This window comes from Watersipora subatra, chromosome 11, assembly GCF_963576615.1.
Source record: "Watersipora subatra chromosome 11, tzWatSuba1.1, whole genome shotgun sequence".
NCBI classification, from domain to species: Eukaryota; Metazoa; Bryozoa; class Gymnolaemata; order Cheilostomatida; family Watersiporidae; genus Watersipora; species Watersipora subatra.
This window is the reverse complement of record NC_088718.1, coordinates 45677616-45704715: the sequence shown is the minus strand read 5'-3', so window position 1 is coordinate 45704715 and position 27100 is coordinate 45677616. Positions and strand designations below refer to the sequence as shown.

Genomic DNA, 27100 nt, shown 5'->3' with positions numbered 1-27100 from the left:
AATTTCAATGGCAATAGTTTAAAATACCGACACTTCACCTAGCAGTGTGTACTAAATTACTAAAAGAAAAATGTTACTTGAGGAAAAATGTGTCAACTTCCCAGAAATGCTATATTTGCATGTATTGCAAATATTTATAGCATTTTAAATATCTTCTTTTAAAAGTTAGCATGATGAATGTTGTATATGTTGATTAAAAATAAATTTTTTATGCAAAAACCTTTGTTATTACCTGTGCATTTGGCTCGTTTATTTATAAACTTGGGAGTTATCTTCTACACATCACATTCTATGGGATCGCTGCGGTGATCATTCTATTAACTTTACGATGCTCCTACAGATGAATCTACTAGTTAGCTTTTTAGTAATGGCAATTCTTTGTTATACAGCAAGTAGCTAGTTATCACAGCTTATACAAATTTGCAGTTTACGAAGCTCTCAGGCCAGTTTGTGACGATACATTGAGAAGCATACGCTCACCTGCCTTAAGGGCTCTGGAGCCCAGTCTATAACTATGTTATTGCATACCATCCTATACTCAACATAAGACACGAACTACTGTATTTCTGCTACAATTGTCAGGTGTCCGCGAGTAGAATACAACCAAAACTCTCCTAAACGTAAGAAATGCAATGCACATTTATTCACACCTTTCTTGAACATGTTCTCATCAGCTTTTCCAAGTAGGAAAGCGGTGAGATGACTCCCTGACCAATAGCTAACAAAACTATGTTCGTCTCTGTCAAAACATCATTTTACTGTTTGAGGAATTGAGACCATTAACATAAAATTTACTACGAACAATTCAGTTTATTGTTAATCATGCAATTTTTACTATTGCAGGGTTGGTTTTCCACGGATACGCCACGCAAATGAAATAAAATCTGTGCATTTACATGGTCAAGCTGTAAATAACTTCACCATTAGTCCAGCTACCAGAAGGCGTCATTGGAGGGAATCAATTCTTTTCTTCATTCACTACCAGTTGTGATAAAATGGCACTAACGATAAAATGATGAAACAATTAGTATAAATAACTCAAATGCATTTCAACTAAAAGTACACTAAATATAAATAGTACTGTAATTTGGTAAACGTAAATCAAAAATTTTTGAGTCGCTAAATCTTCCACTGCGACAATGACAGTTTCAATAAAACATGACAAACCATCTTGACATTTTAAAAAGTATAGTTAAAACTGTCGAGATCGGTTATACTAAATGAAGATGTCTCTCACTGGCCACAGAGCCTTCGTATGTCCGCCATAGCTGTCACAACCTTCTTTCCAAACTCACGCGAGTTCTAAAATGAGGACGAGTCCTTTGTTAGCCAACTAGCAAAACACAGTGTTATTATATGTACACTAATCAGTAGTCAGTAGTACAAGCTCTGTACACTAGTGAGTAGTACAAGCTCTGTATACTAGTCAGTAGTACAACCTCTGTACACTAGTGAGTAGTACAAGCTCTGTACACTAGTCAACTAGTCAGGAATACAAACTCTGTACACTAGTCAGTAGTACAAGCTCTGTATACTAGTCAGTAGTACAAGCTCTGTACACTAGTCAGTAGTCCAAGCTCTGTACACTAGTCAGTAGAACAAGCTCTGTACACTAGTCAGTAGTACAAGCTCTGCACACTAGTCAGTAGTAGAAGCTCTGTACACTAGTCAACTAGTCAGTAGTACAAGCTCTGTACACTAGTCAGTAGTACAAGCTCTGCACACTAGTCAACTAGTCAGTAGTACAAGCTCTGTACACTAGTCAGTAGTACAAGCTCTGTACACTAGTCAACTAGTCAGTAGTACAAGCTCTGTACACTAGTCAGTAGTACAAGCTCTGCACACTAGTCAGTAGTACAAGCTCTGTACACTAGTCAACTAGTCAGTAGTACAAGCTCTATACACTAGTCAGTAGTACAAGCTCTGTACACTAGTCAACTAGTCAGTAGTACAAGCTCTGTACACTAGTCAGTAGTACAAGCTCTGTACACTAGTGAGTAGTACAAGCTCTGTACACTAGTCAACTAGTCAGGAATACAAGCTCTGTACACTAGTCAACTAGTCAGGAATACAAGCTCTGTACACTAGTCAGTAGTACAAACAGTAGCCCACTTATAGCTAAACCGCGATACTTACCGTATTTGGGCAAGAGATCTTGCTAGATACATGAAAAAAGATCATATTTTCTCCAGCAATAATGTAGGAGACCCCATAACCATCATCAGAGACGGGTCCAAAGCCACCCCCGGTACAAACGTGGTCTGGATACAGAGCTAAGTTTATTTTATTCATCTGGGAATGTGGAGTCTGCAACAGCAAAATAATATACATACTGACAGCGGGTAGTTGCTAAACTTGTATGAGAAGACAGTATCAGAGATTCGGTATGTCAAAGTAGTTGGTTAACATATTACGGTGCTTGGTCAAAGGTGCATTGAAGAGCTGGGCTAATTGATGCACTAATGCTGTTGTAGCTAGCTCTTCAGTGAGCTCTCGCTGATTCCAGAGACAAAACAGCCATATTATGTAAAAACAGTGACCATATTATGTAAAAACAGTGACCATATTATGTAAAAACAGTGACCATATTATGTAAAAACAGTGACCATATTATGTAAAAAAAAAGGCTGGCCAGTTTAAACAGATAGTTTATATACAATCAGTATGAAAGCTGTCTAAAGGGCTAGCTATGATGGTTAACTTAGCACAGCTATAATTCTACTGTATGGGTGTATGGTGAGTGATGATAGTGCCAGCTGGGGTGTATCCAGTACTATTACACACACTACAGAGACTACCGCAGTAGCACATCAGGCCATAAATACAGTCATGCGACAAAAGTTCAATGCATGCACCACAAGCAAAGAAGATACACAGCGTTTCCATGACTCGGTTAATCTGAAATTTTGCGCAATCCGCAAGATGGTAGCAGCAAAATTCCACAAGTCAAGAGAGTTTTGTCCCTCGAAATGTTTAAAGCACATAAATTACATAATTTTTTTATTGTATATTTCAATACATCAGAGTCTTGGCTTTCGAATGAGCTATTGTTTGCCATGGTGAGACAGACATTGGTTGGTGTTTATAGGATTTCCCCAGAGCTCTACCGTGAAAAAGTTTACAGGCATAGTCTCGAAAATTGTGACATCACAATTCTCATATTCGTTGTTGTGTGCTCTTACCGCTTATTTATCAACTATGAAAGTGACGATAATGACGCTAGTGGCAAGCGAAGGTAGGACAACTCCAAAGAACGAATGAAGATGACAAAGGAATCAGTGTCATTAGTTCTCCGTGTACATATTATTTCTATGATGAGTACCTCAGACTCCAAGAACCATACTATATTTTCCCGATGATATTATGCACTAGCTCTTTATTTTTAATGCGATGTTAAGGGTGACGACTGAGACTAATTAATTTCAAGCATTGCGTGATCTCGCGAAAGTGCGATTGACATTTCGTCCTAGGGCCACGCAACCGCAGGTCATAATTTAATCGATGTGATTTCATTACCTTTATCAACGACAGTACATTTATTGAAGCATAATTAACCCAGAACATGTGTTTGTATTGGTCGGGCGTTAGCACGGATCGTGGGCATTGTTGATTATCTAGAATCCTAGTTTATTATTAGCGCTCTCCGGGTTTAACAGCACCGATTGTCACAGAAAAACGCAGCCTCAATGGTAGCGAAAGGGATCGATGACCTAAGGCTAAATGAGAATTATGACGCCACATTTTGAGTACCTGAACCAAGTGTTTTTTGCAGGACGTACTTTTGAACTTTTGACACCCCGTTTTTCATAGTTCTATTATTCTTTGTGTATTGAATATAGGCTCATTCGAAAGCCAAGACTCTGATGTATTGAAATATATAATAAAAAAATTATGTAATTTATGTGCTTTAATGAATGTTTTATGCTCGAGAATGTTGGGAACAACACTTACGAATGCTCAAGAAAATGCCATGCAAGCTATTCCATTATAACATTCTTACACTTCAGTCATTCCTATCTCGATTTGAGCGAGACAGGAGGGAGCCATAATGACCACTGACGCAGAATTCCCTATCTTTTTTAACAAAGCACCCGCGAAGTGCAAGGGTCTTTTAAAACCCTTATCAAGCGGTAACCAGGCATGAGAGCACAACTTCAAATCCGTATAACCCACGACACGGAAACATAGTGATAGTGTATTGTCAACTGTCAATGTATAACTAGAGAATACATATGCACAGACGTACCTGACTTGTACTTAGTCGCCAAGGTTCACTGAGCACTTCGCTGAGGAAGGGTGAGTCAACTCCTAAATACTTGGAAACGACGTACAGACAAAACATGTGTCGGTCAATCCCTAAAACAGATGGAAGAACAGAAGAAGTGAGGAATGTGCAAATTCATAGCTTACCAACCAGCAGCAAGGTCTCAAGTGACTCCACCAACCAGCAGCAAGGTCTCAACTGACTCCTTTCCTCGCAAGTAGTTGTACCCTAACGCTGCTTCTATTAGATAAAACTTAAAGATAATGCGAACACACGCCCTGTTGCTATTGTTGCTTCTAGTCACATATAAATGATCACACCTTTTCCGGTCATCGCATCGCGGTAGCCATTCTGGTGAGTTTCGCAAGCGACATGTAGGAGTTGTTTAAGTTCCTCTGTCGATCTCTCCTCTTCACAGAAGGCACGCACAAATGCGCAACTGTCAATGGTGCATGATCGTACCGTCTCTGTGCGACCTTCTCGAAAAAGTCGTGTCATGGATGCCTCATAAGTAAGACAAAATCTTCCTGCATCCTGCAATGTAGAGTATAAGTGCAAACGGCTAAGATACAAATGATTTTTATTATAAAAACCTTGCGGCAAATTTAGAGAACTTTGAAAGTTTTCAAACTTCCTCAAAATTTTACTATGTCATAATATAAAATTTTAAAAATTGAAAATATTTTTAAATCATCTTATTGGTACATAATATATTGACAGTTGTGTGGCATCTCATCGGAATGCAAGTACGTGCGACAAAAGGTCAATATGATAGCCATAAGACACTAATGAACTCGGTAGTACAGTAGTACAGTAGTACAGTAGGACAGTAGTACAGTAGTACAGTAGTACAGTATGATGTGACAACTCATGTTAACTGACTTGCATAAATATAGTACACTGTTGTGGTGTTTCATCTTAATCACTAAAACTTAGATACGAGGGAGACAACCCATAATCAAATGACTACCGTATTTTTGACAATTGTTGACAATAATAGAGTTTGAATAGAGATTTAATCCAAAATACATTGCATCAATAAACAGATTCTGCAAAAAATAAATCTATCTTATATTTATTGAATTATACTAAAAATTTATTTGCGTATCAGCTCAACTAACTAAAATTTAGTAACTCTTCTTGTGACTTGTTATATTCTTACTAACATTTGAAACACTAATAATAGATATTTTATAGTATATAAACAATAAATATTTACTATTAGCAGTTGTAATCTGAGCATAGGAGGCAATATTTTAATGTAGTATGTAATATTTAAAGTAGTATTTAATGTAGTATTTAATATTTAAAGTAGTATTTAATGAAGTATTTAATATTTAAAGTAGTATTTTAATGTAGTATTTAATATTTAAAGTAGTATTTAATGAAGTATTTAATATTTAAAGTAGTATTTAATGTAGTATTTAATATTTAAAGTAGTATTTAATGTAGTATTTAATATTTAAAGTAGTATTTTAATATAGTATTTAATATTTAAATTAATATTTAATGTAGTATTGTACCATTTCTGTTAATTAGTAATAATTAAAATAATAATGGACAGCGTGATGCTGTGTTTAAAATGGTAAAACGATGGTAAATGTTTGGAGATTAAAATGCTTGTGAATTACATTTAAACTGTAACAAAAGTCGTTTCACTTTACTTTGAGAACATTTTGGAATTAATATTATATTTTAACACAGAGAAGAGCAATGATAACGCTGAATGATACGAATGCATTACCATCGCGACCTAAACAGCCAATAAAACATTTATTTTAGATTTGATGCAAATTGATAATCATTATATTGTAGATATAATGTTTACAATAGAATAAAATGAGGAGATTATAGAAATAACGAACATTTTCGTAGAATTGCATGATAAAGAATGGAGAAAGCATAATATTATTATACTTTATTATTTATCTTGAGGTGTTGACTGATGTTCTAAAAAAAAGAATCAAGGAGATTGACCAACCAGAAGCTGAGATATAGCTAGCCAAACACAGGTCTACCAAAAAACATAAGTGTTTTGGTAATCAACAATATATGACGTATGAAATCGACTTGTATGCCATTGGTCAATTAAGCCAACTAATGTGCTCTCCTATAACAATCACGGCGTTTTAATTGGTTTAATCCCTGGAAGTATAGAACAATCAAATTGGGCCTAACAATCATTGCTCTGAGAATTCCGAACTAGTCCCTCTGACATGTAGATTAGTTTTAGCATAAAATAATTACACGCATCTATTATTTCGCAACATTTCGCTATCTTGCTAGTTCAGCTCAGTTTTGTTGTTCTCCCACTTAGCTTCCCTATTCAGACTCATCTTTAGCGTTGTTCAGATTTTTTTAACTATAGCTAATAAATGGAATCCATTAAATCAATCATCAATCTCAGTTATCATTTGGAATTTTCTACAAATTATATTAGTTACATCATTTATTCTATACGCAGTTATATTATTATTTTGTATAATATGCATTATGATTATTATATTAATCATAAAAAATAATCATAGATAAGATAATAGATAAATAGAAAAATCAAATCAAAAGTTATCGTTTTCTTTTCTTACAGCAAGAGCAGCATGGTCAAGTTATTTTTTTTTAAGATTATGGCTGTAGTGAACTTACAGTCTGTTAATAGTGACGATAATCATGAAAATCAACTGAATGCTGCAGTAGGTACACAGTAGAAAAATGATGAATGAACAAAAATTCACATTCCCATTTCTTATTCTAAACAAACTGCAAATCGTGGATGTCGCATATAGACTATACACGCGCCGTTCGTTGAACAGAGGATCTTTGGAGCATATCCGTGGAGATCGAGTTAAAATTTGAAGCAAAATGGTCAAAATCTGCTCTTCTGCTTTGAAAAATCATGGCGATGGGTTTGAGCAAATGCCTTTACCACACAATGTTTGCTTGATTTTTTTGAGAAACCAGAGCTAGTCTGTAGATTCTTTACTATCGCGAGAAGCGTTTCACATCTCGTAGCCTAAAATAATCATTATACGTAACGGCGGTAAGGGTGCGCAACTCCGGCACATGACCAATAAGTCGATTTCATACGTCACAGTACTCGGGATTTTCGAAGGGTTTTTCTCTGATTCGTTATTAGGTAGACCTGTGTTTGGCTGGCTATATCTCAGCTTCTAGTTGGTCAATCTCCTTGATTCTTTTTTTAGAACATCAGTCAACACCTCAAGATAACTAATAAAGCATAATAATATTATGCTTTCTCTATTCTTTAAATATATTTTCAGTCAAATTTTAATAGGATTTTCCCAAATCTGGCGAATCTCATAATAAAAAAATCTGATCAATATAAGGGTAGAGTTATACAAGGTAAAAGATGAAGTCGGGCCCATCACTGAAGACATTAGAGGAAAAAATTTAATGAACATGAAATAAAAACTACACACAGAGGAACATGGTAAGTGTTAAGTATTGAGAGTAATAATGATATGTACCCTAAAGTAGGTCACACACAGAGGAACATGATAAGTGTTAAGTACAGAGAGTAATAATGATATGTACCCTAAAGTAGATCACACACAGAGGAACATGGTAAGTGTTAAGTATTGAGAGTAATAATGATATGTACCCTAAAGTAGGCCACATACAGAGGAGCATGGTAAGTGTTAAGTACAGAGAGTAATAATTATATGTACCCTAAAGTAGGTCACACACAGAGGAACATGGTAAGTGTTAAGTACAGAGAGTAATAATGATATGTACCCTGAAGTAGGCGACCTGCAGAGCGAGCTGGATAAAAGCATCAGGACTAATACGACACTTCTTAATAACTCCTTTTCCAAACTCCTGATGAACCTGTAAAGCGCAAGGTCACACAGAGGTCACCCAGGTGGCAAACTGATAGACTTAGGAGAATCCTGGCACTTGTTATAACTCCTGTTGATGAATTGACACAAACTTTAGCAGATTTCATCAGAAAGTGAAGTTATTGTTTTTACAAATTGCAGTTGTTTCTGATGTTTGAGATGATCTGATTGCCAGGACGTTTCAAGACTTAAATCGATAAAACATGATCACGGTTAAAATGCTTGGAAGAAGAATATGCACTAAAATGATGTCATTATTGGCTCTGCTGCCTGTCTTTCTTGTCATTGATATTGGCTGTTGCGTTCAACTCGCGATGTTACAACTTGGCAACTAAAGACGTCATAATTGCACTATCGATTGAATCTGAGCGGTTTAACCGTGATCAAGTTTTGTCAGTTTATATCTTGAAACATTCTGGCAATCAGATCAACTCAAACATCAAAAGCAATAAAAATGGTTCAAAAATGCCAACACTTTCTGATCAAATCTGCTAGAAAGATATAATTTCGTCTGCAAAAGTACATAAAAAACCAGCTAGCAATTAGTGCTGCTGTACAAGCCAAATATGCACAAATTTAAACATCCAATTTTCCGATTGCTCAATTTACCGCGAAATGTTTTTTAAACAAAAAGTTGATTATAGAAAATATATAAAACTTATAAAAATACAAGCAAGTTTTCCCTTCATATTAAACTATGGTGGTCAGACAGCTGAAGGGATCTCAACTTATTAGTATGTGAACAATGAAGGACTGCATCAAACATGACATTATAAATATTATTAGTACTTTACAACCATGAACATGATCGACATGGCGACTGCATGTCCTGCAATATCCAGCTCATCCCTAACCTGAAACTGGGCTTGAATAAAACTAAATTTTATTATTTTGTTAAATCTTCAACTTCAAATACTGAAACGACTCGTTGGGACTAAGGCTACCTGAATATGTAAATCAACATCAGCTGCTATAGCCTGAGCTACTCTGAGGCTAGACTCAGCAACATCTAGACATTCTGAGGGGATGTCCCATTGCAGTCTGATAGGCCTGAGCTCTCTGGCAGAAACAGCACCTTGACAATGGCCATCCTCTGTGTATCTGTATAAAAGGACAACTGTGCAGCATATGACTGTAGAAAAGTGACAGGTAAGAACAGGTAGGAACAGGTAGTGACAACATACGGCAGGAAAGGAGAGAGTGAGCATACAGTCATTGTAAACCAGTTGTTGAAAAGATCCAAGGACTATCTGGCTATATTGACAAAGCTTATTGACAGAGATTATTGGTCAATGTTATAGCCTAAACTCTGAGACACCGATGGTCAAGCCACTCAGGTTGTGTGGAAGCCACTAAAACGGATTTTGATGGTACATTCAGAGACAAGAGAAGGGGTGGTAGTGGCCAGTAGCAAGAAGCAAACAGTGGCAGCAAAGAAAAGCAAGAAGCAAGCAGTGGCAGCAAGGAAAAGCAAGAAGCAAACAGTGGCAGCAAGGAAAAGCAAGAAGCAAACAGTGGTAGCAAGGAAAGCATGAGGAATAATAAAGAATAACATGGGAAAAGCTGGGGCAATCAAGAACCAGCTTAGCCAATAATTAGCTTTACACTACATTTGAACCACCACCAACTACGGCCAGCTCTCTCATACCCGTAATGCTCCAAATCCTGGGCTATAAACTCCTCCCACATTTGAGAGAATATGGGTGCATCAAAGCTGTTGGGACCGGAGAGAATAAACCCGCATTAGTTTTACAGAAAGGAAAGCTAAAACACAGCATTCATCATGTAGATGCCCAGTTAGTAGAGGAGAAAGTGTCACAGACACACAGACACACGCACCTAGTGTCACTTATGGTGCCACAGGTATAGCATGATACCACAACTAGCGACATGCATGACAGAAAGCCATCTGAAGGATCTAAAAGCAACTTTTTCTGTTGAACATGGCATATGAGAGTAGGGAAGTTGGCCAATAGGCATTGTGTGAACAAGGAGAATGTAATATGGCTGAGGGTAGCGCATTTGAGCAGTATTTGTCGGATATTCGTGTGGGATATTCATGTGGGATATTCATGTGGGATATTTATGTGGGATGTTCATGTAGGATATTCATGTGGGATATTCATGTAGGATATTCATATGCACATAGGGGTGAATCAATAGCTTTGACAGCCAGAATAGAGAAGCGACTACGAGACAGACACTTTTTTAAAGGGAGTGACATAAGAGGACTAGAAGCCCAAATACCCTAGAATCTCCAAATCTGTGGCAACAAACTCCTCCCAGACCTGGGCAACTACAGGTGCATCAGCCCTGTGAAAACAATGAAAATGTTAGAACAACTTGTCACTACCTGTCCTGCATTGCCATAAGCCATTATATTCCCAGATAATGAAGGCGTAGCGGTGCAATGCAACATAGGTATGACAGGCTAGACACAGACATGGGGTGGTTTAAGAAAACAGAGGAGTTGGTGCAGCTGTTATGACCCCGGTGCCTCAACGCATGCCGCGCGCACACTGAGCTTACCCCAGGTCTAAACTGTCAGCTGCAAAGGCGTGTTCCCAGACCTGTGCCATGATTGGAGCGTCTGCCCTGCTCACCGTATGTATAATAAATTATGCCAAGGTAGTTAGCTAAATGTCACATGTATGTGCGAATAAGAGACGCACGCGTCATACTGTAGTCATAATGATACAAAGATTTACGAGGCATAAGTATATATGAAATACATATACATCAGGATGAGACACCAGGATGAGCAGTTAACGCGTTATGAAATGCGCTATAATTACTGGGTTTCCATGCTTCGAATGGATTCGGAGTTGCTTCCACTCCGAATCATAGAAATGGTAAAACCCAAACGGACTCGACGCCGTTTCGGTTTACAAAATTTGTGCGAAGGCATTCGCAGTGGAACTACTATTCGATGTCACAGGAACTCTCACTGCGGATGGATTCGAGTCTATAATACCTGACTGAGCTCTTCCCAGTGGAGGTAAAAAATTCAGTGCATTTCATCTCACTACCACGCGAGTATATTCTAACTACTATTGCCAACGGTATGTTGCTCATACGACAATGATGAGATAATTACCTTTTTATTTATGTTATTATCTTATTCATTAAAGGTTATAAACCTTATTCATTGCACTAGTGCCGACCTCTCCCTAGGCTTAACTCTTCTAGCACAGAAATAGTTTTCTATTACTAAAGTTGACTGTCGTTCATGCGACCGCTGAAGTAATAACTACATAGTAAGCAGTAAATTCTGTTGCTGTTTTGTAATATAGGGGGCAGCATTATAGGGGGCAGCATTATAGGGGGCAGCATTATAGGGAGCAGCAATATAGGGGACAGTAATATAGAGGGCAGTAATATAGGGGGCAATAATATAGGGGGCAGTAATATAGGAGGCAGTAATAGAGGGCAGTAATATAGGGGGCAGTAATATAGGAGGCAGTAATAGAGGGCAGTAATATAGGGAGCAGTAATAGAGGGCAGTAATACAGGGGACAGTAATATAGGGAGCAGTAATATAGGGGGCAGTAATATGGGGGCAGTAATATAGAGGGCAGTAATATAGAGGGCAGTAATATAGGGGGCAGTAATATAGGGGGCAGTAATATAGGGGGCAGTAATATAGGGGACAGTAATAGAGGGCAGTAATATAGGGGGCAGTAATATAGGGGGCAGTAATAGGGGGCAGTAATATGGGGGCAGTAATATAGAGGGCAGTAATATAGGGGGCAGTAATAGAGGGCAGTAATATAGGGAGCAGTAATAGAGGGCAGTAATATAGGGGACAGTAATATAGGGAGCAGTAATATAGGGGGCAGTAATATGGGGGACAGTAATATAGAGGGCAGTAATATAGAGGGCAGTAATATAGGGGGCAGTAATATAGGGGGCAGTAATATAGGGGGCAGTAATATAGGGGACAGTAATAGAGGGCAGTGATATAGGGGGCAGTAATATAGGGGGCAGTAATATAGGGGGCAGTAATAGAGGGCAGTAATATGGGGGCAGTAATATAGAGGGCAGTAATATAGGGGGCAGTAATAAGGGAAACAAAAAGAAAATTCTGATAAGTTATCCTGTCTGAGTTAGTGCAGCAAGTGTACAAAGTGTACAAAACATGAATTAAAAAGTAACCGTGATGTTAAAGCGAGTCTACTTTAACAAGTTCTGTTTTGAGGAGTAGATCGATAGTCTTGGAAAGATCGATAAAGTGCAACTCTGAAACGGTTGGGTGCGAACTCGTTGGCAGAGGTCAACTCCAAATATATTTGAAGCATGAACGCCCAGTAATTCAAAATGTTGCAGAGGATGTAGAATACAATGAAGTGCCGCATGTCACACATAGAACATTATCATATGCTATATACAACTGAGGCAATAGATATACAGTAGACGCTCCTATAACGTATACCTCCTATAACGTATACCTCCTATAACGTATACCTCCTATAACGTATACCTCCTATAACGTATACCTCCTATAACGTATACCTCCTATAACGTATACCTCCTATAACCTATACCTCCTATAACGTATACCTCCTATAACGTATACCTCCTATAACGTAAATTCCAGATAACGTAAAAAAGTTATGTGAAGTTTTTGCTTCATCCTACGTAAAAAATTCCATATAACATAAAGTGTTAAGTCGGGTGAGTTCTCAAATTTGATTTGAATGGTAACCTATCTCGCCACACTTGCGAGAGAAAAAATGATGCGCGAATAGCGTTACATCTATTATTCTATCTACAACTTTCACGCCATTCTAGTTTGTCGTGATAGATCGTCAGAGGTGTCGAAAAAACAAACAATAGGTAACTGCACAAATGTTCATAAAAACAAGGCGATTGATGCGTTTGTTAGAGCGTCGGTACACCAATCTGAATGTCACGAGCTGGAAAATCGTCGGTAGTTAACTTTTATCATAATCTTGACGCCTTGATGCAGATGAAACGACGAACAGGTATTACTGCTCTTTTCATGTTAAGCTATTTTTTGTTTTGCTTTATTGTAAACATATAAAATATTTGTTACTAGTTTTACCTTGCAGAATACACTTTACTGTTTAGTAAAAATAAAGAAATCGTTGTAAATGAACGTCCAAGATATGCGCTCTTCATCAACTTATTGTAAAATTACTGCAATCATAGTTTATAAAACCAGTGAAGTTGATCAGAAAAAGGAGAAATGTTGTCGATGCAAACCGGTACTTCTGCAGTTACGATACAGTTACTGTACAGCCCACAAAAAAAGTTAAATCTAGATTTTCTTTTTTTTATGGCCAAAGGGGGTGAGTTCGGAAAGATCTTGGAATGGATTAGGCAATTTATATGTATTTTACTGCTTGTATAATCTAAAATCCTTATAACGTAAACGTTCCATGAAGGGATTGTTTACATTGTAGGAGCATCTACTGTACTTGCATGTACACCTATTTATGTATCAATACAGCTGCTTGTATGAGAAAAAACCAAAGGTTGCTGAAAATTAAAGCAAAACTTCCTCAAGCAATATCAAAAAGGCAATCAGAAAGCTGAACAACCAGGACACATCTTACACAATAAGACCCTTATTAGGGACATTCACTGACCTATTCACTGAACCTTGTACTCAACTGACTTACAATTGTGGGAATTGTGGGTTCATGCAAACATTTTATCAGCTTAACTGGCCCGTGAAAAAACATGCGTAATACAAAAAGTTGTCTGTTCATTTCTTAACACGAAAGAGCGAGCAACTCTCACATCTATAGCAAACAATGAACAATAGCTCAGGACATATTAGCAGCCAATTCAACAAATTGGTACTAAAATTTGAAAAAATATGTGCTAAAGGAGTTGTCTTATTTTGGCTCTCAAATATTACGTACATGTATATTGTATAAAGCATTATATACATGTATATTGTATACTTATATATTACACAGCATACGTAGAGTGCATGATGTACTATTACAGGCATAGCTATCGACTCACCAGGAATGCTCAGCATTGAAACCAACCCTAGCATTGGCTGAGACGACGAGAGTAAAACTCTTATCAAACCACCTGTCTAGGCATTTGCCATGTAACATCGACTTAGCAAATCTGTTTAGCTCGCTTGGGTCCTCCTAAACAAGAGCAACTGTTCTAAGCATTACAGCACGATGACAAAACACAGAGTGATATTATTGTAAAGACTATAGATGCTGACTCAGAGTGGCAGCGTGAAAAGCTTACAGCATTGTAGTCATAGCATTCCTCATCGAGCACGAGCACAAATCCAGACTTCTCAATAGCGGTGAGAGAAGCTTTGTTGACTCCGGTGGCAAAGAAACTTTTTCTAGCCTTGGCCCATGCTACTCTTTCTCCTGCTGTGAGAGCGGCCAGTTTCTCCTCCCCTTTTAAGGCTGAACTTTTATCATCTAGTATCTCTTGGAACATTCTGGAACAGTACAATTCAATGTGCTCATGTACTGATATCACGAGGAACGGACAGCTCCATGGCCCCTAATTTCTCACAAGATCAGCCTCTAAAAAAGTGTGGCCATAGAAGCAACCAATAAACATAGATTACAGTAGCTACCGACCTCTCAAAGTCTTTTGGATGCATCAGATGTCCGTGATCATGTGTGTAGACCTTGTAATATCGACCACGACTCAATACCGTGATATGGGAGACGCCATTCACATGCAGTAAAACATCTGTAAACGATTAGATATCCTTAGAAATGACCTTAGTGTCAAGAACCAAAAACAAAACCCAACTTTATCCACAATCGGTACAAAAAAATCTATTTTCTACATGTAGAAGTTGAGTGCCGCGAGTGCCAGTAGGCAACTATGCTTTTGCTCAATACAAGAACTAGTACCTAGCAGTTATACTTCCTAATCTAGTCACTTCCTAGTCTACGCAGAGCTGCTCACCACCCTTGATATAAACAGAATCAACCACCCACCCGTTTCCACTCCTGGTATTCTTGTTGTGTTGAAGAGTCGCTCGTACTGCACGGAATCAAGTGGGACTGTTTTGTTTACGAGTAACTAGAAATAGATAGACGAATCTGGTACAATAATGCTTCAACCAGTGACAAAAATCATAAACTGTCACTTGCTACATGGAAAAATGATAGAAAAAAATGCATTAACTATTTTTTCAGTAAATGCTTGAAGACTTGTATAGAAATAAAGGGAAGGTTGGTGAGAGGTTGGAGAGAGTTGAAGGAAAGGATAGGGAGGGTTGGAGGAAAGGATGGAGAGGGGTGAAGGAAAGGATGGAGAGGGGTGAAGGAAAGGATGGAGAGAGGTGAAGGCAAGGATGGAGAGGGGTGAAGGAAAATATGGGAAGGGGTGAAGGAAAAGATGGAGAGAGGTGAAGGAAAGGATGGAGAGAGTTTAAGGAAAGGATGGCGAGAGGTGAAGGAAAGGTTGGAGAGGGGTGAAGGAAAGGATGGAGAGAGGTGAAAGAAAGGATGGAGAGAGGTGAAAGAAAGGATGGAGAGGGGTGAAAGAAATAATAAAAGGAGGTAAGGAAGATATGATATTGAAAGAAATGAGAGAGATTGGAGGGAGGAATGAGATATATTAGAAAATTAAGGGAGATAATGAAAAAAGGTAAGAGAAAGGACAGAGAAAGATAAGAACAGGTTAAAGAGAGATAAAAACGAATACGGGAGAGATGAGAACAGGTAAGGGAGAGATAAGGACAGGTAAGGGAGAGATAAGGACAGGTAAGGGAGAGATAAGAACAGGTAAGGGAGGGATGAGAACAGGTAAGGGAGAGATAAGAACAGGTAAGGGAGGGATGAGAACAGGTAAGGGAGAGATAAGAACAGGTAAGGGAGGGATGAGAACAGGTAAGGGAGGGATGAGGACAGGTAAGGGAGAGATAAGAACAGGTCAGGGAGAGATAAGGGAGAGATAAGAACAGGTAAGGGAGAGATAAGAACAGGTCAGGGAGAGATAAGGACAGGTAAGGGAGAGATAAGAACAGGTAAGGGAGGGATGAGAACAGGTAAGGGAGGGATGAGGACAGGTAAGGGAGAGATAAGAACAGGTCAGGGAGAGATAAGGGAGAGATAAGAACAGGTAAGGGAGGGATGAGAACAGGTAAGGGAGGGATGAGGACAGGTAAGGGAGAGATAAGAACAGGTCAGGGAGAGATAAGGGAGAGATAAGAACAGGTAAGGGAGGGATGAGAACAGGTAAGGGAGGGATGAGGACAGGTAAGGGAGAGATAAGAACAGGTCAGGGAGAGATAAGGGAGAGATAAGAACAGGTAAGGGAGGGATGAGAACAGGTAAGGGAGGGATGAGAACAGGTAAGGGAGAGATAAGAACAGGTAAGGGAGAGATAAGGACAGGTAAGGGAGAGATAAGAACAGGTAAGGGAGGGATAAGAACAGGTAAGGGAGGGATGAGAACAGGTAAGGGAGAGATAAGAACAGGTCAGGGAAAAGAGCACGAAGACAAAACGGATATAGATGAGAGCAGTAAATCGTATTGATAGAAAGTTAAGAGATGTAATTCAGTCTTACTGGTTGAAGTGTTTCATGATCTATCCTCTCCCTGAACTGGAGAAAAGCATAGACTAAATTTCCTGCCCTAGCAGCTTGTCTGTTGGTGGGCTGAACAAATATCACATCCTGTCAAAAACATTTTGAGTAAGATCAACAGTAGGGAACTATCAAGTTTTGCTTTACTCACCTTTGGCAGCTTCTACACATCAGATAGAAGTGTTACTATATTTACATATCAGATAGAAGTATTACTCTAATTACATATCAGATAGAAGTATTACTCTACTTACATATCAGATAGAAGTATTACTCTACTTACATATCAGATAAAAGTGTTACTCTACTTACATATCAGATAGAAGTATGACTCTACTTACATATCAGATAGAAGTATTACTCTACTTACATATAAGATAGAAGTATTACTCTAATTACATATCAGATAGAAGTGTTACTCTACTTACATATCAGATAGAAGTATGACTCTACTTACATATCAGATAGAAGTATTACTCTACTTACATATAAGATAGAAGTATTACTCTAATTACATATCAGATAGAAGTATTACTCTACTTACATATCAGATAGAAGTATGACTCTACTTACATATCAGATAGAAGTATTACTCTACTTACATATAAGATAGAAGTATTACTCTAATTACACATCAGATAGAAGTATTACTCTATTTTCATATCAGCTAGAAGTATTACTTTATTTTCATATCAGATAGAAGTATTACTCTAATTATATATCAGATAGAAGTATTACTCTACTTACATATCAGGTAGAAGTATTACTCTACTTACATATAAGATAGAAGTATTACTCTAATTACATATCAGATAGAAGTATTACTCTATTTTCATATCAGATAGAAGTATTACTCTATTTTCATATCAGATAGAAGTATTACTCTAATTATATATCAGATAGAAGTGTTACTCTACTTACATATCAGATGGAAGTATTACTCTACTTACATATCAGATAGAAGTATTACTCTATTTTCATATCAGCTAGAAGTATTACTCTACTTACATATCAGATAGAAGTATTACTCTAATTACATATCAGATAGAAGTATTACTCTATTTTCATATCAGCTAGAAGTGACATAATGTATTCACAGCAACTGGAAAAGTTTGTTAGACTCACCAAGCCGTAGTAATTGGAATTGACCATAATGGGTGATCTTCCTCTCAGGTAGACATACTCCTCCCACCAGTCAGTAACATAGTTGGTTGACCACCATGATTTAAGAATAAGGTAACGCTGCAACTTGTTGCCAATCCCACCAAAGAACTCTTCTGCCAGTTTTGACAACCTCTCATACTCAACATCATTCAGAAGGGGCCGAATGGATTGGAGGTACTGCGTAATAAATACAGCATTAGGTTATACTCCCACGGCGTTAAGGTACAGGAATGGGCTACCTTTCCACAGTGTTCAGGTAAAAGAAAGGGTTATGTTTCCAAAGTGTTAAAACACAAGAGAGTAGTTTCATCTCTTCTCTCACTGTCTATCCACACCCTCTACCTGAACACTGTTTATCCGCTGTATCAGAAAGTCTATACCTACTTGAATTTACCTTTCTTCAATGTAAAAGTGAAGTGAGAACAAAAACCCCATTTTATTGATTATTACTTTATTTAGTTTCCTACATACATGTTAGTTTCACACATTATATTTTGTAAATAGTTTTACAACACGCATTAGTTTTGATGCTATGTTTATATATAACTAGCCAAATGACCGGCGTTGCATGGGTATTAAAAAAACTTTATAAACAGTGGCAGGTAAAGTATTTGCCTGTCCTTGTCATTAGCCTGGCACATTGCCGATGACTAATTTGGGTAGACTACCATCAGTATTGCTAAACTTACTAATAAGAGCCATGAGAGCAAGCTTTAGTGATGTTGCGTAACAAAGGTTCGAAAAAACCACGTTTGTTATGAAAAAGCCGAATAAACCGGGTTTTTATGGTTTAAACTAGTTTTGATGGTTTAAACCGATTTTTATGGTTTAAACAGATTTTTATGGGTTGTATAATTTGACCAGGTTTTTTGCAATTTGAAGTCTAATTAACATCACTTACTATATAGCTGCATGATTGAGTATTGAACATGCATACATGTATGTGGAATCATCTGTTAAAGATGGTACTGTGGGAGTTGTTATGAAAAAAAGGAGAAAACATGTGGAAATTTCAGAATAAACTGTTAATCAAACATGAATGAAGAAATACAGATCAGAAATCTTATCACATAAAGTGAATATATTACATAGCCTACAGCTCTATGTATGAGTAAAAATCTCAATTCCAGTGATTAATTGTGGTAGTGAAGAGCAAAGCATGATCTACGATTGCTAAAATTGAAGCAAAAAATTCGTAAATCCGTAAGGGTAGTAGTAGATACAATGTGTGACTGAATAGTAGATACAATATGTGACTGAGTAGTAGATACAATATGTGACTGAGTAGTAGATACAATATGTGACTGAGTAGTAGATACAATATGTGACTGAATATGTACTTATGTATTGGTCATACGATAAATAAATACTAGTTTCCCAGCTTTCTTGGTGCCCAATCTATTTCTGACTTTTGGATGGGCAAACCCAAATGTTGAGAATATCTGCTCAACGCTAGCAATAGATTTGATTGCTGTTAGCAGGGTTTCTATCATGCCCAATACATGGGCTGGCAGTTAGTGAACTGATTTCCACCACATGAGTAAGGCTACAGATTCCGCAATTCGTGAGGCAAAACGGGATTCGAAGAAAGGATCCGTTTTACTCTGGTATTCGAGTATGGCGGGTACACAAGTAAGAAAATCATGACTGCCACCACCTTCCTACTATGGGTGACTGCCACCACCTCCCTACTACGTGTGACTGCCACCACCTCACTACTATGTGTGACTGCCACCACCTCACTACTATGCGTGACTGCCACCACCTCACTACTATGTGTGACTGCCACCACCTCCCTACTATGTGTGACTGCCACCACCTCACTACTATGTGTGACTGCCACCACCTCACTACTATGCGTGACTGCCACCACCTCACTACTATGTGTGACTGCCACCACCTCCCTACTATGTGTGACTGCCACCACCTCACTACTATGTGTGACTGCCACCACCTCACTACTATGTGTGACTGCCACCACCTCCCTACTATGTGTGACTGCCACCACCTCACTACTATGTGTGACTGCCACCACCTCACTACTATGTGTGACTGCCACCACCTCACTACTATGTGTGACTGCCACCACCTCACTACTATGTGTGACTGCCACCACCTCACTACTATGTGTGACTGCCACCACCTCACTACTATGTGTGACTGCCACCACCTCACTACTATGTGTGACTGCCACCAGCTCCCTACTATGTGTGACTGCCAACACCTCACTACTATGTGTGACTGCCACCACCTCACTACTATGTGTGACTGCCACCACCTCACTACTATGTGTGACTGCCACCACCTCACTACTATGTGTGACTGCCACCAGCTCCCTACTATGTGTGACTGCCAACACCTCACTACTATGTGTGACTGCCACCAGCTCCCTACTATGTGTGACTGCCAACACCTCACTACTATGCACTAAATGAACTTCCACAGCTGATAACCACATACAATTGCATTTTTACTACACATGAACCAGAGATTAAAATATTGTTTTTCACAAAAATAATGAAGAAACCATAAAAAACCAATTTTTTTTGGTTAGTTTAAACCACTTGGTTTAAACACTGGGTTTAAACCAAGCCAACCCTGTGCGTAACACAGAGTGCTATGCGTATTTTAACCGACATAATAACTCAATTTGCCTAATGGAACCATTGCGTCTCAAGTAGTTTAATTGGTTAGGTTATCGGCTGGTAAGTGGGAGGCACAGAGATCAAATCCAGCACAAAACGGATGTTTCATTACTAGATTTTAATAGGTAAGAACTGGCTGGAAAGACCCAAGGACTGAGATTTATATAGATTAGGCAAATTATTTTGACCTGTGGAATGAAATGAAATACTATGCATTCTTACAGGAACATTTGCCCAGACAAATGGGCAAATGTTTAATAGCTTAATAGCTTGTTGAAGAAGTTCAATAGCAGAAATATGTTTAGGCAGCTGTTTACAACATTTTTTTCTCCATCCTAAATCAAAATTAACAAAGATTGGAAACCGCGATAATTATCCCAAATCCCAATTCTGAGCGAAAAGAAAACTAATTGATTCTTTTTTTTTAGCAAAATGATGACCTAATATCCAAAATTTAGAGTGACAAAGTTTTGGGTTTATCTGTTCCGTGACCCGTGAACTCTGTGATCCGGGATCAGTGTTTTGTATAGGTACTAAGGTGAGCCGTTATAAAAGCTTTCTAAGTGAAAAAGTTCACTGAAAAATTAAAATGCGCCAACAGAGCAAAAAGCTAGAAAACGACTATCATAAACCAAACTCAATCCATAACATCTGAAAAATATGAAACATGATTTACTAGATTGTTTGCTTTGGAAAAGTAAAACACAAACATGGTCAAATGGTGTCACCTTTTCAAAGTGATCACCCGAGAATATAAATAAAAATTTCAATTCTGCAAAGCGCTTTGTTGTCATGACAACCATGCCATTGTCCGCCGGCTATTCCATTAAGATGCTAATTATAGAGGGCATGACCTTTTATTACATCTCTCAAGTTTAGCCTCAGATTAAGTCTACCAACTGTCAAAGAGCGGTAGGTTGTAGTCGTGAAGAGGTCTTTGCCCTTGCCTACTCTAGTCTCTAGAGGCTTGCTGCTCAATTGTCCAGCAGCTGACCACTGACCATATGTGGGTGATATTAATGCTTTAACAAGATTACAGCTGTAACCTATAATCCATTAGAATCCTACTGGCAGCAGAGTACAATGTCCGCAGCCTCGCTGACCATGCGTCTGGCAAAAGGCCAAAGAAACCAACATCTAAGAATCCAAGATAGTTTGTGATTAATTACTCCACCCTACTTGGCTTGAACCTAGAAGTTTTAACTTTAAAAGAATAGCACATCATTCTTGATAACACTCCTTTAAAAGTCAAAACTCTGTATAGCAGTGATAATATTTGGGAGTATGTTTATAGCAGACAAGACTGAGAAGAGAATCGTACCCACCAAAGCTATATAGCCAAAACTGTGGAAGAAATCCACACTGAGAGCTGATAGTACCCACCCTCTTTTTTGTAGAAGATAGGGAAGGAACGGGCAGCTTGGGCAGGGCTGACTGAAAGCTATAGAGCAGAGGGTTTGTACCATTGAGCAGCTTGACGAGGGCAACCCAAAGTTTGTTGGGGAGACTCATCTTTCCAAACGGCGAGTACATCCACGAGTGGTTAAGCAGCAGCAACTTGAGCGTGTACCGCCACAACAGTACACATAGGATCCAAACAGCTACACCAAAGAAGAATGCTGCCATAACTTCGCATGAGTCATGCACACACCTGCAATATTGTTAAAGCATCGGTAACAAGTATGTTAGTTTAAAGGCGTTAGCTAGTAGAACTAGCTAACAGAGCAAGATACCAGTTGTACAGTGACTAGAGCTAAGGTGATAACTATAGCCTGGTGCGCCTTACACAAGTTGGGCTGGTGAGAAGTCTCAGAGGCTAAACGAAGGTGGGACTGAAGGATTGACGCAATATGCCAATGAAGCAGGTGTCAATGGAAATATAGAAAATAGAGTCAGTAGAATATGAGGACAAGAAAGGATAGAAAAAGCAAGTTTGAGCGACTCATAACATCCTATTGGGATAAATGAGCAATCAGCTGATAGTGTTATGCAACCACCACAGGATTGCGAATAACAAGCTATTGCCAAATAGAAATGTACGCATGAATAAGTAAGATTCAAAACAATGAGTAAAACAGCAGATTCCAACAAGTGTCAACAAACGCTAGCTCCGCGATGAAATGGTGAATGTACATACAAAAGAAGGACAACTCACTCAGGAAAGAAGCCAGTGAAGAATTCTATCATTCCATAGGATAGATCTTGTTCAGAGTAGAGTTGCAGCCCCATGACAAGTGCGGTGAGAAGGAAAAGACTGGCTGGGGGTGCCGGGTAAAGAATGTTCACACATCTGTTCTGCAGGGACAGCGGGTACCATTGTATAATACACAAATAGTATACAGTATATACTCGGATATTAGGTGGCCTTTCAAAAACGACCCGTAGGAGATTTTGCAACAACCCATATTTGAGCCAATCACTGAATACCATAGCATGCCTACTAGACTTATCACATCAGAGTATGAGCATACAATACACTGATAAAGGTCTATGGTTAGAATACTCTTAATAGACATACTTCGCTTGTATTTTATGAAAGGTGCAGTTAAAATTAATAGTAAAATTAGGTTTTAGTTAGTCAGAATCAATTTTATTACCTGCTGTCTTAATTTTATGACAGAATCAAATATGAATGATATTGTGTAATCGAGGAAGTTGTATCTTGTCACATTATATGAGAGAAATAAGAGTTGTGAGAGTATAAGTTGAAACCCAGTCTGATATATTGTTTTAAAGTCAGCTAGTATGCGAGTATAAATAAACATCATTTGTATACCAAGAGTTGCATATTAGAAGCAAATGAGGCATGTCCTAGACAACAAGTATCATAAGGTCACAGTGTGTACTCAACAGAAAATTGGGAGGGTATATATAATACAGCAAGTACACATCAATGTATTAAAAGAGTATATAGCGTGTACATAACTACATATTAGTAGTATACACAGTGTGTAGATATATAAAAAGGCAATACACTATAAAGGGAGGGCTAACGGTCATTACATATCATAACACGGTACAAACTAGCCTTACTTTGAATCTGATGAACCGCAGTTTCCACGAGTGAAGGCCGCTGAACCAGACAGCTCGCAGAGCTTCGTGGTTGTACCGTACATCTACACCTTCATGCGTAACATTAAAAGAAAATGCTACAGCTGAATGTGCTTCCGCCATTGTCGTTGATTAGTCTCAACTGTAAAAAAACAAGTGGCAGGTTCTTTTCATGCGATTAGCTCCTTCAGCTTGTTTAAATAGCTGCCTAGCAGCAAGGATTGTTTGTAAGTTTTAGAAAGAATCACACTACGTTTGGTAAGTAACAGGATTTAGAAACTCACGTTCATTATTTTAGTGGACAGCAAGTAATGGACTTTCACAAGACATTTAAAGCTTTCCAGAATACAGATTATAACAATGTTATTTCTATCTTTTCAATTGAAATTTAAAGCAGCAAAGTCACTGTTTAGACTGAGATCTAGTCTATGTCTACTTGAAAGAGGTGTCATAGTGGCGATGTCTAAATATTTTTTTGAAATGATTACATGATAGACAGCTTCATCACAACAGTGAGTATTGTCCCACAGGCTAACATTTACCATAAAAACAATCTCACTATTCATGTAATTGCTGCACTACTCATGTAACTACTGCCCTACTCATACAATTACTACACTACTCGTGTAATTATTGCACTACTCGTTTAATTACTGCACTACTCATGTAATTGCTGCACTACTCATGTTATTACTGCACTACTCATTTAATTGCTGCACTACTCAAGTAATCACTGCACTACTCATGTAATTATTGCACTACTCATGTAACTACTGCACTATTCATATAATTACTGCACTACTTATGTAATTACTGCACCACTCATGTAATTGCTGCACTACTCATGTAATTACTGCATTACTCATACAATTACTGCACTACTCATTTAATGGCTGTACTACTCATGTAATTACTGCACTACTCATGTAATTGCCGCACTACTCATGTAACTACTGCACTACTCATGTAACTACTGCACTACTCATATAATTACAACACTAATCATGTAATTGCTGCACTACTCGTGTAACTACTGCACTACTCACGCAATTACTGCACTATTCATGTAATTACTGCACTACTCATGTAATTGCTGCACTACTTATGTAATTACTGCATTACTCCTACAATTACTGCACTACTCATGTAATTGCTGCACTACTCATGTAATTGCCGCACAACTCATGTAACTACTGCACTAATCATACAATTACAGCACTAATCATGTAACTACTGCACTACTCATGTAACTACTGCACTACTCATGTAATTACTGCACTACTCATACAATTACTGCACTACTCATGTAATTGCTGCACTACTCATGTAACTACTGCACCACTCATAAACTTACTGCCCTACTCAAGTAATTACTGTACTACTCATGTAATTAATGTACTACTCATGTAACTACTGCACTATTCATGTAACTACTGCACTACCCAAGTAATTACTGCGCTTCTCATGTAATTACTGCACTACTCATATAATTGCTGCACTACAAATGTAATTACTGCACTACTAATGTAATTACTGCACTACTGATGTAATTAATGGCAAGATGTGTACTGTACCTTTTAGATGTGCACTGCCGGTCAAATAGAGATGGCGTTCAATTACAGGTGTTACGGCAGTAAGTTATTTACTGTACGTTTGCAAGCTTCTGTTACACCTCATTTACAAAACCCTATGCTATGATGAGCTGGTAATGTTTTGCTATAGTTTAGCTTGTAAGAGATGCCAGCATATGCCCATCTGGTTGCAGTAGATTGGCATAGTTTGAAAAGTTTATTAAAAACAAAATTTCATGTTATTAAATATTCAAAGCTTTCACAAATAACACGAGAAGTTGCGACAGAATATATACGGATTGTTGCAGGACAATCCTAAGGAAAAAATTATTTCAAAGATTGAACACTCACATACAAACAGTACACTGTGCTAATTGCTACATATAATAGCTTAAATGTAACAATTATCAAGTAATTGAAGCTTACAAAATGATTATAAGGTGAAATTATATGAAGGTGAGATTATCATTTATAATGTAAAATAACTATGCATACCAGAGCAAGGTGTTGTATACTATGGTCAAACCTATCCGGTCCAGCTACCAGTAACATCCAAATATATAACATGTTTAGCAACTACAGAATAGTGCAAATAGATTAAAAAACCAATCAAATAATTTGATTATAAATTCAGCCACTGATAAAAAGAAACTGCTATAGTTATTGTTGTTTCCATGGTTAGACTAGTTTAGCCTAATGTCTAAGAAGGACATATTAAAAAGATTATAAAGTTTACAAAAGGTACCATCTCAAAGTAAGTTCGATAATAGCCTAAAAAATTTGATTCAAACACTGTTTTCGTGCAGTTTAACAATACGCTTATGTAATGCTGAAGCGATGCCCTGCCGAATCACTGAAACAATTTACTTTGTTATCAGCCTGTTTAGAGTAATAAATTTACATTCAAGTCAGTACTTACCTCCAATGTAATAGATTCAATAAACAAAACAATGACTAAAAGCAGTAGCAGTGTCAATAGGCACACAACTTGGCCTCTGCATGGAATCTGTCCGACAGGCCTGGCAACCTCGCTATAATTGTGGACTTTGACCAAATTGCTTGAGCTCGTAAGAAGTTATGTTGAGATCAAGTAGATGTGTGACTCGCCTGTTAGCGTTTAGATTACTGGTTATAACCACCGGTACCGAGTGTGGCGAAAATCGGAAACCTGTATTCTATCGCCACGACCATAGATCTCTTTAGGGAGAGACGAAAAGCACAACCTCCCTATTACATATGACTGTTTACGAAGAACTCATCAGACGAACCACTGTTTTTGCACGGGTTTAGGTAATACAACGTTTATTGCATTGAGCTGTGTCTCACTGTTAGCGTAATGCCTGTGACGGTTTGATTATACATATGAGCGATCCTTAAGTTTATCTAGTCTGCCAATTAGTATTTAAAGCATTTGCAAATATATTTTCAAAATTTTCACGCATGCATTTTCTATTAGACACATACCTGCCAACTCTCACGCATTAGGCGTGAGACTCACGCAATCACCCCAAAGAAAAAATGAAAATGTGTGAGATTTTTGCCCCAATTTCCACAATTTTATATATACTATCATTGATACATCAATTGCCCCAAAACCAAATCTCACGCATTGCCCCACTCTTGGGTTGGCAGGTCTGATTGGACAGTTATGTGTGTTTAGGGAGAATTTATGTTATGCATAAGTAATCCAAATCTACGCACAACATCAGTATTAAATTTGTTTTGTCATTTTATTCTATTTAGACTATGCTTAGTTATGCACTTTTGCATAGCTAAGCATAGCCAAAATTATATACCGTGATCACTTTTAGTCGAATTAGTCAAACTAGTCGGATCACTTTTAGATACCGTGACGCATTTTAAATATTTGGGAGTAATTATTACGAATGATTTTAATTGGGACCTGTACATTTACTCAATAACTGCCAGGGCTTCCCAAATCTTGGTATGATTAAGCATGTTTTGTATGGCGCCCCCAGAAAAGTGAAAAGGAT

General features: G+C 38.0%; 1 protein-coding gene across 3 annotated transcripts; it reads right to left on the bottom strand.

Annotated features, from left to right (window-relative positions):
* Nucleotides 1-621: 621 nt before the first annotated feature.
* Nucleotides 622-26148, bottom strand: LOC137408453 (carnitine O-palmitoyltransferase 1, liver isoform-like). Of its 3 annotated transcripts, none has more exons than XM_068094988.1 (17): nt 26026-26148; nt 23518-23677; nt 22640-22779; nt 21868-22135; nt 17801-18016; nt 16658-16765; nt 15081-15165; nt 14712-14826; nt 14362-14566; nt 14119-14252; nt 10651-10716; nt 9066-9222; nt 8018-8110; nt 4585-4798; nt 4247-4356; nt 2137-2307; nt 622-1302 (listed from the first exon to the last, which is right to left on the bottom strand). In XM_068094988.1, the coding sequence occupies exons 2-17, from the start codon at nt 23656-23658 to the stop codon at nt 1234-1236; spliced, it is 2292 nt and encodes a 763-aa protein (XP_067951089.1). In that variant the 5' UTR covers nt 23659-23677; nt 26026-26148; the 3' UTR covers nt 622-1233. The 3 variants fall into 3 exon arrangements, with proteins under 3 accessions (XP_067951089.1, XP_067951090.1, XP_067951092.1); XM_068094989.1 differs by lacking the exon at nt 10651-10716 and adding an exon at nt 10369-10434; XM_068094991.1 differs by lacking the exon at nt 10651-10716 and adding an exon at nt 9770-9835.
* Nucleotides 26149-27100: the final 952 nt, after the last annotated feature.